Genomic DNA, 17,537 nt, shown 5'->3' with positions numbered 1-17,537 from the left:
TGCAACTAAGATACATGCCCTTGACCGAAATCAAACCTGCCACCCTTCAGTCCGAAGGCCAACGCTCTAACCACTGAGCAAAATTAGCTAGGGACGGAGGGTTTTGACTCTTGCTTGAGGATAGCAGAGAGGGCCACGAAAGCTTGTCAAAATTTCATCAATCTGCGGTCATTCTAACCTTGGAAGACAGTAAGTACAGAGGCAATTTAGTCAACTGAAAGAAACAATTGTTTCCTAGTACACGTATTTAATCATGAGCTGTCATTTGGGCCTCTCATTAGAACCCAGAAAGGTTATTTGGTGACAATAATTGGGGAATATTTTTTAAAGGAATCAAGCAACTAGACCCAGGAAAAAAGATGTTGCTATCAGGAATACATTTTAGCAGAGAAAATATGAATAAGAGTAAATGAAAAGGGTGAAGAGCTGTTATGTTGTTTTAAATGTTCTTCTAGTTCTCATTTTGTATACAGAGGCAGGCTTTGCTTCACTCCAACCCCACTATTACCTTGCATTTATATAGTGCTCATCTACCAGAGTCTCACAGGGCAGGCTCCGAATCCATGTCCCTCTAGAAAGCATTGCTTAACAAAAGGGGGATGCTCTTATTTCATCCGTCATGTCATGAAATGTTTCAGTGGGAGCTTGGAGCTGGATTTGCCTTAGGCTGGTGGTTTTGCGTTGGGCTGCACACATGGATGTCATAGCTCCACACGCCCAAGCAAGAGGATATGTGGCATCATTTTGCAACGAAGAGCCAGCCCTGCCATCATCCCTTTGCTTTTGACTGTGACTCAGGAACCTGTTTCTATTTACCTTCATGGCTCTTGATGTTCCTGAAATATTTCTGTTGGGGAGTTCTGTGTGTCCACAGGCAAGACAAGTTGCTTAAATTTTAAACCTCACAGCCCCGCTCTATACTTTTCACGCTATTGTTTATAGAATTTCATTTATCAGATTTACTTCCTCTGGTTTTTGCTTCAGGGAAATAGAATTGAGGTTTGAAGATGGAACTATTTTAGTAGTTACTTCAGAAATTTTTATTGCAGCTTTGTTATTCTTTAAAAAAATGCATGCTTCCAAGGCATCCGTAATTCAATGAAATCAAACTCAAATAATTGCCTTGGATTCATTAAAAGTTGGTCTCTTCACATTTTTCATTTAGCTAAGAATTGATTTTTAGAAAAATGAAGTAGGTTAAAAGTAATGTTTGGTCTCTGTGTGATGCCAGAAGCCCAAAATATTCTAGGTCCTTTTAAAGTCTTTCAGTGAGCCATTCCTATTTCTCTGCCTCCTCCTCTTCTTCCTTTTTCTAAGTGTCTTTCCTCATCTTCCTCTTGCAGATTAGGCAAACACTATGCTCATTCACTATTGTGAAAAATACTTTAGAATATATAGAGAAGGTAAGGAATAGGACATTTCTTTTAACCTCTGGCATTTAAGTTGTTTTATCTTATAAATAATTTAAATTGGTCAACGACAGAGAATATCAGATATGAGGTTTATAAGGTGGTCTTTTGTTGTTGGGTATATTTGATATTTAAAGTAATATTAATAATGTTGATTGTCATTGAATTGAATGCCTCCTGTGAAACTGGATAATCCCAGGCACATAACATACATTGTCATAATCCTCCGAGTGACCACAGAAAGATTCTAATGTGTGCATTAGAATAAACTCAGGTGTCACTGCTGGAGTGTTAAGCGCTCAATTATAAAACCAATAGTTAAATCACAATCACAATTGTTAAGTCAGTTCAAATTAGAACAAAATTATGTCACCAAAATTTAATTAATTTGATTTGTTGTTGTTGTTGTAGTTTTGTTTGTGTGTTTTTTTGAGAACCAGCTCAAAGAGCAAAGAGCAGTTTCCCATTAGCATCCTTAACATTATGGTTATATGTAAAACACATGCACGCGTGCACCTAAAATAAGTGACAAATTTTGTACAAGTCTTAGCATTTAATTAAAAATACAAAGCCAAAATGTATATGTTATAACTGTTAGAGAGATGTATTTTGTAATGGGCTTCACTTTTTGAGCTCTGTGAAGATTGACGTTTCATAAAGGTTTTGTTGCTAGGTACCTAAAAATAGACATCTATTCTTCATATTACAATGTCATTGCACTCTGTTAGAGGGTAAGTAGTTAACAAGCCCCCTTTTTATTTATTCTAGGATTCAAGAAGGATTAATAAAACACCACTGCATAGTAATGCAGTCATTACAATGATCTATTTGGGGAAGACTGTGCACCTATGTTATGATTACCCAGACTTCCGAGATGAAATAAAAGTTTATCAACAGCACTGTGGTGGAGAAAACCTTTGTGTCTACAGAGGCAAACTACTTGAAAAAGGTACACATACAATGTGAATTCTTTTTAAGTACCTGAAGTTAATGTTATAGGTAAACTATTGTTGATATTAGAATGACTTCAATTTCTCTATGAAATTATGCATAGCCAGGGACTTATAAAACAGCTGCCTCAAAGTGAATCTGGATTTACTGCTCCGTGATTAAAACTGGAGTAGCAATTACTCTGACAGATTGTGAAAGAAAGAACTTGAAGTGATTTAACCAAGTAACAGATTAATTTGGGGGGTAGAGATATATGATCATTAAAATGTTGTACAAATAAACTGTCCCCAAGTTACAAGTTAATTATTTGGCTTGCCACAGTGAACTACATCATACATTATTCCAAGAGAAAAATATAAGATTGGCAATTTGTTCTGTAGAAGTATGTTGAGATAAAATCATAAACCCAATAAACTTTAGGGGGAATCATACCTAAATAACATGGTGCAGAATTGAGCCAAATCCATTTAATACATTTTCACTTTCATTTTATCATAAATCCATGTTTGTTAGTGTTGGGAAGGAAAAAATTTTCTTCTATACTTAAAAGTTCTAGCTGGAATAAGAATTAAATTGATGTGAGCTAGATTAATAGGGGAAAATAACCAAATTCAATTACATACATAGAGGGTGGAGGGGTTTCTATAAGAATGTGGGGCCTAGAGACAAAGTGGGCAATTGAGGCTTATATGCCTTTCTGAACCAAGGAGAAGGGGTAGGAGTCTAGGACTTCAAAGGGTAGGAAGGCAATTCACGTGGAGTTGGAAAAGCAAAGGTTCAGTAAACAAATTAAGAAATGTTTGCTAGACCATGCAGAGACGAGAGGAAACAGAATGAACTTTGATTGAGGCTCTGCTGAGTCTCCCGACCACACCTAGTTCATATTATATTAGAGTGACCTATGGCGACAGCTCCCTTTCTGGAACAGGCCCTCTACCTGAATTGTTTAGGCAGTAAGGGAGAAGGTCTAAGGTTCTTCCTGAATGCTTCCTTTCTTAAAAAGAATCAACTTAAAATAATCAATATCCCGCTCTGGCCAGTGTGGTTTGATTGAGCGCCGTCCCATGTATGGAAAGATCCCTAGTTTGAGACCCAGTCAGGGTACATCCCCAGGCAGCCAACCCATGTTTCTCTTGCTCTCTCCCTCTCCCTTCCTCTCTCTCTAAAGTCAATAAAACATATTTTTAAAAATACTTTAAAAATAATCAATATTTCCGAAAGACATATTTTGGTGGCATAAAATAATTTTTATATTGCATATAGAGTTTCACATATTTTACTGAAGTGGTTTTTGTCTACTTAATCTGTGGGACAGCAGTTCAAAAGAAGAGTTGTTACAGGGTTATGCTATTTGTGATTTCCTTGCTTGAGAAACTCTTTTTTGAAAGTAATCGAGTTTTCACTAATTAAGAGAAATATTTATATGTGAGTAATTTTGATACAGACTTAGGGGTTAAGGGAGGAGTTGGAGGCAAGCATGGAGTTGTTACTTTTGGCTTTTCTGTTTTCCCTCATCAAGAAAACAGTAATATTAATTGAAAAAAATTCAAGTACTGCCAAAACCGGTTTGGCTCAGTGGATAGAGCGTCGGCCTGCGGACTGAAGGGTCCCGGGTTCGATTCCGGTCAAGGGCATGTACCTTGGTTGCGGGCACATCCCCAGTAGGGGGTGTGCAGAAGGCAGCTGATCGATGTTTCTAGCTCTCTATCCCTCTCCCTTCCTCTCTATAAAATATCAATAAAATATATTTTAAAAAAAGAAAAAATTCAAGTACTTAAAGAGAAACTATACATACTTAGGGATTAAATATTAAAACTTTCCAACATAAGAAAGGACAAACACTTTAATGGTAATTTTATTGTGTATTTTACTTTATAAAAGTATCTTTTAGCCAAAACCGGTTTGACTCAGTGGATAGAGCGTCGGCCTGCGGACTGAAGGGTCCCGGTCAAGGGCATGTACCTTGGTTGCGGGCACATCCCCAGTGGGAGGTGTGCAGGAGACAGCTGATCGATGTTTCTCTCTCATCGATGTTTCTAGCTCTCTATCCCTCTCCCTTCCTCTCTGTAAAGTATCAATAAAATATATTTTAAAAAAAAGTATCTTTTACTTTATAAAAATATGTATAATTTATAAAAATAATGCTTAATAATGCTGGAAATATTTTCCCCCATTTTATATATTGGGCTGAGATAGAATTTACTTTTGCCTCATTTTTGTAGCGTTTGAGAGTTCTTTCCTTCCATTCTGTAGATGAGGAAAATGAGCGGAGTCCAGAGGTATAGGCTTCCCAAGGTCACATGTGCAGCTGTGGGCAGGGTCAAGAGCAGATGCGGCTCCCGACCAGGTGCAGGACCCTTGATTAGTACTATCTAGCTCCAGTTAGCTATTCTCAGTAGCAAAGAGCTTCCTACATTCTCATCATATGATGGGTATAATGATAGTGGCATAGATACATGCACTCATTTTTTAAAAGTGTAACTTTCAACTATTAATTTAGAAGAATTGCTGAAATTAGCTGTGGTCTAAAATTGGAATTAACATAATGAAACTCTTCCTGGGTCTTAGATCACTCTTCATTTTAAAAAAATGCATTTATAATGTCTGTTTGACTTCTGGAAAGCATGGTACATACAAATGCAAAAGCAACAACAACACAGTAAGACTTAGCTGAATGATTTTCTGGGAGACTATATACACTCTGTGATTAATGTGCCAAGTCAAAGGTTACGAGAGAGTGTTACCTCGTTATGTGTTATTTTGCATCCATACTGGTCCTGGGACTGTCTTTTTGTTATGTCATTGGACAGTCTTGAATTATAGGATGCAATGGGGACATAAGTAATTGAATCCCATCCAACACAATAATTTTGTCTCAGCTTGTTCTTGATTGCCAGGAAAGTAATTATTCAAAAGCGCGGTGGCTCAGAGTTAACTTGTGGTTCAGCAATCTTAGCAATTTAGCTGAACTGAAAAGAATCTGCCCTTTTAAAAAATCAAAGCTGTGTAAGGTTCAATGAAATGTGAATAGGTTTTGAGAAGATTTCTGTTAGGAAAAGAAAACATTTAATGTTATGCTTGGAGCAGAAAACTCATTTAAAAAATGTGGCATTCATTAACTTGTCTCGCTTTTAGATGAGAAATAACAATAAAATTAATTATTTAATAGTGTGGCAAGTGCATCTTTTATTCCCATAGTAGTTCATGATGTCGTGTGGTTTGATTTTAGACATCAAGCTGTACATTGATTGTTTATTATGTACACCGATGAAGCTGCTGAACATTTCTACAACTTGTGAAGAATGCAGTTCTTCACAGGCCTTTTGATTTGCCACATGCATCATAACAAACAAGGCAAACCTTGGCCTCCTGGGTTCATGTGGATACAAAGAACTGTTTTCTGACCCTCTTATAATCTCTTCCTTTTGGCCCCATTATCTCGCATTTCCAAACCCGATTCTGTTGTAACTATTTGTGCATTCCCAAGTACCCCCCTGTCCCCCAATTCATTCTCTTGTCTTTTTGTGTGATATTTCCTTTGTCTGCAATAGAACAATGGATTTGAAATTCAAAATAGGATTTCAAATTTAAATCTTCCCCATCTTTTAAGATTCAGAATAAAGCTGTGAAGCTTTCTCAGTTGACTCTGTTATCCATCTCTCTTGATGGCGACGGCTCTTATTCTATACTTAAAACCAAAGCATTTCATTGTACTGAGACTTATATTAACTTTTTTTAATTCTTCTTTTTCTGTTATTATATATTGAGGGGTTTTTTTTGTTTAAAAAATAGCTTTATTGAGTTGTAACTTACATTCTGTAACATTCACTCATTCTAAGTGTACAATTTACTAATACTTGGGAATTTTGTAGCATTGTGCAACCATTATCTATCACAAACCAGTTTTAGAATATCTCCATTAGTTCTAAAAGCTTCCTTGTGCCCACTGGCAGTTAATTCCCATTTTCATAGTCAGTCTCAGGCAACCTCTGCAGATTTACCTTTTCTGGACATTTCTTATAAATGAAATTATATAATAGGTAGTATTTTGTGTCTTGCTTCTTTCACTTAGCATAATGCTTTTGAGAGTCATCCATTTGTAGCATCTATCAATAGCTTCTCTGATCTTATGTCACTGAATACGTAGTTATCTATCCCCAGGTGATGGATATTTGCATTGTTTCCACTTTTAGGACTATTATAAATCATGCTGTTACGAATACACAAGTTTTTATATAGATGTCTGTTTTCATTTCTCTTGAGTAGATCCTAGGAGTGGGTTTGATAGCTCTTTCCCCTGAGTATGGGTCATACTTTCCCGTTTCTTTATGTGTTTTTGGATTTCTTGATGAAAACAGAACATTTTAAATTATGTATTAGAACAACTGTGGTTTCTGGATTTTGACATTTCTCTCTTGAAGATTATTGTTGTTGCTGTTTGCTGTTGCTGTTTGTTTAGTAACTTATCTGGACCAATTCTGTAAATTCATTTTCTCTCTCCTTGGTATACAGCTGGTGATGTCTCTACTCATAGTTTTTTAAATTATATTTTTCAGTTTTCAGGCTAGTTGTCTTGGTGTCTTCATAGTTTAGTGATCATCCAGTGATTTATCAAAGGCCATGTTCAAAACTTTGAGCCAGTAAAGTCTCCACCTTGTGCAAGTGGATGTTTGCAGATTTATTAGTTTCCCAAACTGGTGTAAAAAATGTCCCCTAAATTGGTGGCTTAAAACTATAGAAATGTATTCTCTCACAGTTTTGGAGGCCAGAGTCTAAAACCAAGGTGTTAATAGGTTCGTGTTCACTCTAAAAGCTCTAGGGGAAAATCCTTCCTTGTCGCTTCTAACTTTTGATGATCCCCGCAATACTTGGCATTTTTGGCTTATAGCTCCATCACTCCAATCCCTGCCCTGTCTTCACATATCATGCTTCTCTGTATGTTTTTGTGTGTGACTGCTCCTCTTCTTATAAAGACATAGGTCATTGGAATGAGGACAAAATTCAGGATGATCTCATCTTGATCCTTCACTAATTATATCTGCAAAGACCCTAGTTTCCAAATCGGCTCACATTCTGAGGTCTAGGAGGTCATGAATTTTTAGAGGGCAATGTCCATCCTGGTATAGTGGATTCAAGAGAACAGGCAGGGGAGGGAGGGGGCGGTAAGAGATCAACCAAAAGACTTGTATGCATAACTAATGGACACAGATACTAGGAGGGGAGGAGTGAGGGCATGTGTGGGGGTGGCTGGGGAGAGGTCAATGCGTGAAAAAAGGGACATATGTAATACTATATGTAATACTTTAAACAATAAAGAATTAAAAAAAGACTGAAGAGATATAAGTTGACATTCCAAACAAAAACAAAGAAAGAGTACATTCAACGTTCAGGCCCTTTTCAGGTCTGCTCCAACTCTGATTTTCCACCAGGCTCTCTGGTGTTTCCTTTCTTCATGGATGCAAACTCCCAGTTGGCTAGGGAGGTATGAATAGGTTGAGCCCACTCCAAATGGTGCCACTTTCAGTTAGCCGAGGATGTGTTTAAAGCTTACTGAATGTGTGAGGGAGGGGGGCAGTTTCTCCCTTCCCTTCTTTGGTTCTTTGGGCTGGTCAAATAATTAAAATAACGTAAGATAGATTAACAGGATAAAATCTAACACATACATTCAGGAAATCTGCACAAACATAAGAGATTCCAAAGATAGTTAGGCAAGATAAGGTATATATGTCATTCTGGACTAAGGGGAGGAAGGCAATTCACAGTAGAAGAAAAGAGTTAATTTTGGGTAAATAAATGTTTGTGGCCATGCAGAAACAATGGGACAGAAAGAAAACTTTAATCAAAATGGGCCTTGTTAGCTTCATCCCTGTCTGTTATATCTAGTTCGTATTAAACTATAGTTATGTATGATGATAGTTTTTTAAAAAAATATATTTTTATTGATTTTTTACAGAGAGGAAGGGAGAGGGATAGAGAGTTAGAAGCATTGATGAGAGAGAAACATCGACCAGCTGCCTCCTGCACACTCCCTACTGGGTATGTGCCCGCAACCAAGGTACAGAATCAAACCTGGGACCCTTGAGTCCGCAGGCCGACGCTCTATCCACTGAGCCAAACCGGTTAGGGCTGATGATAGTTTTCTTATTGAGCAGGTCCTCTAACGTCTTTTAGGAGGAATGTGAAAGGTTCTTCCCGAGTCTTTTGTTTTCTTAAAATAATCCTTATGCCACAGAGACACATTTTGGGGTGGCAAATTTTGCTCCCCTACAAGTGCATCTATAATTGCCTTATTACCTATATCCCATGGTTGAATTTCCAGCTAGCCCACTAGCCTGATGCTTGTCTTAATTAGAACTACAGTTTCAGGCTAGCAAAACCCCTGTCTTTCTATGTTAGCTTGCCTCCGAGATTGCTACTTATCAGTAGAAAAGCCACTGGCCAAGGTTATTTTGCCTTCTGCTCCAAATCAAGTCAGCTCTCACTGACATTGAAGCTGCTGGTTATTTATGGTCTGCCCTACCCTGTTAGAACTGCAGTGATGAAATAGTGGCAGGTGAGAGGGATGTGAGCAGCCCCAGGCAAGGATGCCGCAGATCTCCACTCTTCTTACCAAAAGTTCAGTAAGTTTTCATGAATAACTGCTGCTCAGTTTAAGCCTTTGGTACATTTTCAGAGACACCATTTTAAGAGGAGAGGATTTGCTGACCTCACTCTAGAAGTCTGATACATTCATTTTGTCCCTCCTGCCAAATTATAATTTCTTGAAGGAGGAGACTACATTTGATGTTTTTTCAGTATTTTTGTTTCTCCTTAGTGCCTAAAATAGTGCCGCCTATCTTGATCCTTCACTAATTATATCTGCAAAGACCCTGGTGTCCAAGTCGGCTCACATTCTGAGGTCTAGGAGGTCATGAGTTTTTAATTGAATTTTTAAATGAATAACTACATTTTATAAATATTACAGAATGCTTTCCAATATTGCACTGTATATAACCTTTACGACTGCTCTGTGAAGTGGGTAGACTGGGTCACCCCCTCCACTTCACTTCCTCACCCACACCTCCTGCCTTCTCCATTTCATAGATGAGGATTCTGAAATGGTCAATCTTCTTTCCACTACATCAAGTCAGGGTTGGGAAGTGACACTAAAATTTAAAATATAAAATCCTATATAATAAAAGGCCAGCCACCATAAGCAAAATGATCAGAACAACCAGAGACCAGAACCCCAAGCAAGCAGTTAGGGGTGATCAGGCAGGCAGGCAGAGTGGTTAGGGATGATCAGGTAGGCAGACCAGTGGTTAGGGGTGAACAGTAGGCAGGCAAGTGGTTAGGGGCAATCAGGTAGGCAGGCCAGCAGTTTGGGGTGATCAGGTAGGCAGACAGCCCCTCAAAGGGCTCTGCCCCCAAGCAAGTGGTTAGGGGCAATCAGGCAGAGTGGTTAGGGGTGATCAGGCAGGCAGACCAGCAGTTAGGGGTGATCAGGTAGGCAGATGGCCCCTGGCAGGGCTGGCCCTGCCCCCCAGCAAAGAAAGAGGGAGGCCAGGCCACCTTCGGTGACTCTGTGGCAGGTGTGTGGCTGGCCAGTGTTCGCCCCACAGAGAGAGGCCCAGGCCAGCCAAGCCATCGCACCCCATGCCTGTTGCCTGCAGAGGGAGGCCACCGGTGGCAGGGGAGGGGGGACAGCGCTGCACAGATGGCAAGCAGTGGCAGTGGTGGGGGTGGGGCCAGCTGCCTGCAGCCAGGGAAAGAAAAGCCCCGATAGGCCCTGATCTCAGTCCAGGCTTTGGGACCCTACCTGAGGGGTCCTGGATTGTGAGAGGGTGCAGGCCGGGCTGAGGGACATTCCCCCCTCCTCCCCTCCCCCCACTCCTCGAGTACACAAATTTTTGTGCACCGGGCCTCTAGTTATAAAATAATTAACAAGGGAATAAAGGCAGAGGGTGTAAATTATTGTTCAGTGTGCTGGGGCGGGGGGTGGGAAAGGATGGAATAATAGGTGGATGTGCTCTCCAGTCACACGAGTACCAAATGGCAGAGCAGTCACATCTAGAAGTTGATGTCCTGTGCCCAGGACTTCCTTGGGTGCACTCTCTTCCTGGGCTGGGTACTGCGAGTGTCATGAATCACATGAATGCCCCATTCAAGTTTCTGTAATGAAATCTTTTTAGTCACCACTAAGGAGTCCAAAAACCATAAAGACAATTGGATTTTAAAATCTATTGCAGCTTAGTTTCTCCAGACACTATCCCTTCAACTTTCTCTTTCCTAGTTTGTTTAATTTCACATCACAAATACTAATGTACAAGTGACAAAATTACTTTCTCAATAACTCAATTCTTTACTAGATTTATTTAGCATCTGATTCATATTTCTTTTTACAGGCATGATGTGGTATAACTGTAGTATCTCAAGGTGACTGTGAAAGAATTAAGTTAAAATAAGAACTCACTAATTATTTATTGGGGGCCTCCTATGCCATAGTCCTGGGATTGGGGGAAACAAAGATGAGTATGACCAATTTCAGCTCTCATGGATTTCATAAACATGTAGGGCAGCAAACATCTAGAGCAGGGTTCTCAAAGTGTGATCTCTGGACCAACAGCATAAGCCTCACCTGGCAACTTGGCAGACATGCAAATTCTTGAGCCCTTCTGAATCAGAAACTGTGAGGTGAGGCCTGGCAATCTGTGTTTAACATAAACTCTCCGGGTGATTCTGATGTATATGGAAGTTTGAGAACTGCTGGTGTGGGCATATTTTAATATATTGCAGTAAATGCAACAATAGGAAATGTGTTCATAGCAGAGATGCAAAAAAAAAAAAAAATTTTAACTCTATTATTAGTAGAAGTGAAGGGCCCAGAGAGGCTTCTTTCGTAGGAAGCAGAAGCGTCAGGAGTAGCAGGTTTCTGAGCCACTCTGCATAATATGGTGTCTCAGGTGTAGGGCTCAGTAACTTTAGGGTGAGACCTTTTCTAAGAGCCTTATAAAGACTTGGGGAAATTACTGGTTAAACTGACTAATTGCAAGCAGTGGTTTTTAATTTATTGGTGGGACTTTGGAGTGGTTCAGCGGGGAGCAAAAAGGGGTCTCAAATTCAGATAGAATTGAAATGGACTGGAGATAGAATAAGTCTGCCTCATATGTATGAATTAGGATGTTTCAAGTCACAACTAAAAATACACTTTTTATTTTAAAATATTACTGAGTTCACACTAGCCCTTTGTCATGTACTTTTTCAGTAGGTAACAGTGAGATAGAGGCATGGAATCTAGAGAGATGTTTAGATTCAAATGCTAACTTCCCCACTTACTGAATGATTTGGGATAAATTATTTAACTTCTCTGAGCCTCAATTTCTGCATCTAGAAACTAGTGATAATAATATTCCCACCTCATGTGGTTGGTGAGAAATAGCACACTCAAGAGAATCAGGATAATGCCTGGGCATAGTAAGTGCCATACAATGATAGGTATTATGATGTGCTGTGCCAGCAAAGCCAAGGGTTCGGCGAGCCTGAGAGAGGGCCGGAGCAGGATGAAGAAAAGACAGACAAAGAGAATAAGCTGGGTCTAAGTGGATCTTCTGTGCATGACTGAGACCACAGAACAGATCCAGACTGCAAGCTGATGCTTTATTTTATAGTCAGATGTAAACAAGGTAATTTACAATGTTCTTGTAAGTTTCACTTGTTTTGGAAGTACTTACTGCACCTCCCACAGCCCATTAGCTACCCAGGAAAGATCTAGGGAGCAGTCACAAGATCAAGCTTAATTATGCTAAGAGTGCTGTGCCCTCAAAGCTGGGACTTGTTTGCGGCTTTGCTAGCAGGTCAGTCCAAGGCTTAACCCTATAACCGCTCCCTACATTATGATGTTGTTAAAAATCAGTTTTATAAAGGCTTGGGGTACTTTTTAATAGATAAAGGTGATCTAGACCATGATATGATACTTATATAATAGAAAAATGTGTTTTAGAACATGTTAGTCCAAAATCAGTTGCTTTCACTAATTTCTTTCCTTTTTAATTCCAGAGACCTTTCAGTTTATTTCCAAAAGGCACCATGGTTTCCCCTTCAGTCTCACCTTTTTCCTGAATGGGATACAGGTGAACAGGTTGAGCTCCTGCTGTGAATATAAGCATCGGAAAGGTTCCAGACTTGGAGGCAAAGGAAGCTACTTTGGGTTTGTGTGTGTGGAGAGATCATCGCCTTGCTACAAGTATGGAAACAAATGTCCTTTGGGAGAGGGCATATTTTGCTACATTTTCTTATGCTTTTACCGATACATTTCTCTGCACAATTTGTTGAGAAATTATCAGTGTAAATGAGCCTAAAATACCTAAGTTAAAGGTGGTTTAACTGTGTGTTGTAGTAGACATTATAGGATATAAATTAGACTTCCAGATGTATAACGGGGATAAAAGCTGGTGGTGTTTTAAATCCTCTAACCCTCTCTATCTGATCCTTTCCTTAACATGCTTTCAGCTCTGTTTCTGAAGTGAAAGAGAGAGGCTTTTTCTTTTTTCTTTCCTTTTTTTCCTTCTTTTTCTCATTCCTCTTAGTAGCTGGTTTTGGGCTGAGCCCCAAAGCATGTGCAAGCATCTGGCTTCTAAGGTTGATTATTGTAGGTTATGCATTTTAGAGCTGTGACTACATTATTGTGTGGCCCAGGTATCATTCTTACGCCCCTAGTTTTAATCTCAGAAAATGCATAATAAAAGGTCGGCTTTGATTGTTGTGTATCCATGTTTGTATTGAATATTCTGTTTGAAATTGTGAGACTTGCTTCAACCTTTATTTTTTTCTGAAAGTACACATGGAGAATTGAGTCTTAGGCCAAGCTTACAAAGCAGCAGTGAACCAAGCAAAGTACCCCTCCCCCCACGGAGCCCATTCTAATGGGGGAAGGGGAAATAACATCCCAATAAACAAGTTAATATATACCATATGGCAATAAGTGGGGGAGTCAAAGGTCAGGGTGGGATTATTTTATATATGATGGTCAGGAAAGGCCTCTCTGAAGGGGCCAGAGAGACAGTGGGACCAAGTCATTGGGAGTCCGAAGATCAAAACAGGGGCTTTGACCTGAGAATGATGTAAAGCTTCTGTGGTAAGTTTTGGGCAATGACCTGTAGCTCCTATGGCAAAAATAAACTAGGGACGTTGAGGGAAGGGTGGAAACTACTCAATCTAGAGGAGAATGGTAGAAAGATAAGTGATTGAGTCCTAAATGTATTTTGAAGATAAAGTTTACAGAACTTATTGATGGATTGACTATAAGACATAAGATTAAAGAGCAAAGTAAATGATGATTGAAAAGGTTTTGGCTCGAACAACTGGAAAGATGTCCAGTTAACTATACTATGGTGGAGAAGACCTTGGGCGGGCGGGAGGGGGGAGGGGGGGGTCCAAGTTGAAATATGAATTTGAGAATGGTTTGCATATAAATGACATTTAAATCACAAGATGAGATGAGATTGCTCAAGAATGGAATGCAAATAGAGAAGATACTTGAGTAATGAGCTCCAGTTCAAAAATGAGGGAGAGCAAAAAGCCCAAGAAGGAAAGCCAGGGATTAGAGAGGAACTTAGAGTGACATCCTAGAAATGAACAAAATGTTTGAGAAGAAAGGCATGGCCAACAGCGCTGAATGTGTGGATAGATGAAGTAAATGGAGAATGAGGATTGAGCATGATCTGGTAAAGTGTTGGTTATTGTTGATCTTGGGACAAGTTACAGTGGAGGGTAGGAATACAAGTTTGATTGGAGTGAGTTGAAGACATAATTGGAAAAGAACTAAGGCCAGAGAATATAGATACTGCAGACTTCCAGTGAAAATCGAGAACTACCCCTAAGGAGACTGATTCACTTATAATATTGTATAATCTTTATTTTTTATTATCACATTCATAATAATAATTTTAGTTATTTTAAGGGCTGTTCAATTTCTTAAAAATGAAATTAATTTTGGTTAATTTTAAAAGTAATGGTTGCTGGGACGTTTACTATGATAAAATAGAACAGTAGGTAATTCGAATACCAAATTGTTTAGGAATTACCTGATTAAGGTTCGCAGGAAACAAGAAAAGCTCAACAGTGAATACTTACAAAGTGTGGAGTTTAAACAGTTGTATTTATCCCACAACCATGGGAACTGTTCAAAAAGACGTGGTAGTTATTTTCAGTTACTAGAGCAAATCACAGGGAGAAGGATTGCCTAACCAAATAGAAGGCAGACAGCTTTGAGTTTAGTAATCAACACCTCAAAGTATACTCAGAAGTCAGCTAGGTAGTCAGTGACGAGGAAAGCACAGATGTTACTCACTTTGTTTGTCCAATTCCCTTAAGCAGATGGGCAATAAAAAGTCTGTGCATGCAGTAGGGAGACAAAAAAGCATCTACAGAGTCACAACATAAACTTAAAGTAATAGCATAGCAGAGGCTCCAAATCAATGGATTTGGTGTTGCCATGGATAAGGGAAGAACAGCTTGAACAGAAGGCAATGCAGGTAATCATATTCTGTGAAGATTCCTGACACCTTTATTTTAAGGAAAGTAATATGCTAAGTACATCATCATTGAAGTCAAGTATTTATCATGCTTAATATGGGTGAGGTAAGTGTGTTCTTATCTCATTTTTTATAGCCTGATAGTTACTTAGAGTGCAGAGCCTTTTAGTTTTATTTTATGGGGAGATATTCAAAAGATAAGTAACATAGCTAAGTTTTCATATTTGCTTGTTGGGAGAATTAATTCTTATGCTATTCCTAGATTGGAGATGGCTGAAATTCAGTGAATCTTGAGTTTAAGAAATTGTCATTGGATTTGATTCACCTTGAGGCAATTTTCAAATTTTACATATTATTTCTAGTCTTCCCAGACTGACAAGTCTTGACTGCATTCTGATCTTTTTTTGTCCACCCACTCTCTTTGATTCAGTTCCCTGATAGCCGTGTAACCTTTAGCTAACAGGACGTGTGTATTTTAGAGAAGGACTGATAAGTGCCAGCCCCCTTTCCCAGGTCATGGATTGTCTTTAGAGTTTGGTGAAAACTTCTCCGGATTCTGTTAATTTCTGGTGGGGAGTAGGAATACTGTCCCTGGGGGTAAACCCAGCAGTGTAATATTTGTCTGTGTGGCTAGTCATCTGAGAGGACTATGCCTGTAACCTAGCAATATTTTGTACTTCAGTGTGAGGTCATGAGGTTTAACAGTCCTGAGCTGGAATGCAATTCCGTCACTCACCTGCAGGGTGAGCTTGGGCATGTCATGGAACGCTTGAAGCCTCAAATTCCTCATTGAAAAGTAGTGATGATAGTTCTCAATTTATTGGTCTGTGGTGTAACAAACCTGGTAAAATAATGCATATCTAGGGTACATAGCAAAGAGCGTGGCACAGAGGGAGGGCTCTGTAATCTTACTATGATAACCATCATTTTATTAATGTATATGTTATCATTATTAGAATTTTTATTTTGATATTAACTTGATAGGAAAAAAGCTATGGAAGAATTTACTCACATGACTTGTTGTAACTGATTTAAAAATTACTTTTAATGTCTTAATGCATGCAGCTTATCTGCTTGATTCACCAGGTTTGACTTTGAATGACTTTATGACCTCTACAAACTATTGCCATCTTTAGGGAACAAAGCTTTTATCCAGTGAAAGTCACCAAGAACTGTGGTGCAGGTTTCAAAAGGCCATTCTAAATGCAATAATGACAATTCTATTAAAACAAGCATGAAGGTTCCTGAGGTGTTTATTTAAAGGGCACAATGACATGTGACTGTATGTTTCTTAAAATATCAATCATATTTATTCAGAGTTAACCTGGTATGTAAGTCTTTTGTTGTTGTGTTGTTGGAATAATAAATTATCGTGGACTGAATGGCATCTTTCTTTTTCAGAATATTTTTATCTCAGCTTTCCTGTGCTTGTAAACCTAGATGTTCTTTTGTCACGTAATTCTCATTTAAGGACTTGAATTATATACAGTATGACTCTGTTATAAGGCCAAAATATGTTTTAAGGCACTAATTTTAGTTTGGGACTAAAGTTCTTAGTCTTAGTAGTTGTTTTCTTGTTTATTATTGTGGGTAAAGTTATTAAGAATTTGTTGTGCTCTTTATGAGATTTTAATATTAATAAAAAGCAAAGAATTTACTTTAGTTAACTACTGGTATATACCTTAATAAAATATTTCTTATAATATTTCTTACAAGAATAAGAGGTACGTGATTTAAAAGCTTTGCAGTTCCACTCTGCTATGTATAAAAGTTAATAAACATCCTATGTTAATATTTTTATAGGTGCATTATTGCAATGGGCCTTGACAAAAAACCAACTTCGCCAAAACCTAGGAAACAAAAAAGTCTTGAGAAAAGAGAGGAACCAAAGCGTGAGGGGAAACTGAGGAAGGATAGAGCATACATCGTCCCAAGGAGGAATGAGATGGAGGGGAGCAAAACCTCTTCTTCAGTCTTTTTTTCAGCCGACGAAGAAAAAACAGGGGTTGAAGATGTAAGAACTGCTGTAGAAGAAATGGAACGTAAAGGAAAACAACATGTTTGGGAAGATGACCAGGAAAATATTTTTAAATATGGTAAGGTAACGGGTGACACAGCGTCCTGTTGTTGTTACTGCCGTTGTTCTTTTGCCTCAGTCTTTAAAATGTGATTATTGAAATTTGCAAAACTCTCCATTAAATGTTGTCACTGTTCTGGCATGTAGGTGATCCTATGACACGGGAGGACTACCTGACCACCTTCCTCCATTGTTTCGCGTGGAGCCCCGTGTCACCTACCTTAGAGGAGGGCAGGCCTAACTCCGCAGGGGCTGCAGGTACTTGAGGGAGAGAGGCGAGGAAGGGGAGTTTAGGGCTGCTGCGGACATGAGCCAGAGTCTCTAGTCTATTCAATTCTGCAGAGAGAGACATTCTAAACAAACAGAATTCTGCCTATTTGCTTTTTTAGTATTTGGGGTTTTGTTTGTTTGTTAATCCTCACCCGAGGATATTTTTCCATTGATTATTTTTTAAAGAGAGTGAAAGGAAGGAATGGGTAAAGGAAGGGACGACGGAAAAAGGTAAGGAGAGAGGAGAGAGAGAGAGAGAGAGAGAGAGAGAGAGAGACATCGATGTGAGAGACACATCCATTGGTTGCCTCCTGCACT

At 39.0% G+C, this 17,537-nt stretch overlaps 1 protein-coding gene across 3 annotated transcripts in view; it reads left to right on the top strand.

Moving 5' to 3' along the window:
• The window catches only part of ERICH3 (glutamate rich 3), a 107,201-nt gene that overhangs the window by 53,145 nt on the left and 36,519 nt on the right, over positions 1-17,537 (top strand). For all 3 annotated transcript variants that reach the window (XM_080657964.1, XM_080657962.1, XM_080657963.1), the window contains exons 8-10: positions 2,178-2,358; positions 12,396-12,582; positions 16,676-16,968. In XM_080657964.1, coding sequence (XP_080514090.1) covers positions 2,178-2,358; positions 12,396-12,582; positions 16,676-16,968 — 661 coding nt within the window. The remainder of the gene's footprint in view (positions 1-2,177; positions 2,359-12,395; positions 12,583-16,675; positions 16,969-17,537) is intronic.

Source organism: Plecotus auritus (assembly GCF_963455305.1).
Source record: "Plecotus auritus genome assembly, chromosome: 2".
NCBI classification, from domain to species: Eukaryota; Metazoa; Chordata; class Mammalia; order Chiroptera; family Vespertilionidae; genus Plecotus; species Plecotus auritus.
The sequence above is the reverse complement of the archived record's forward strand: the minus strand, read 5'-3'. Positions and strand labels throughout refer to the sequence as shown.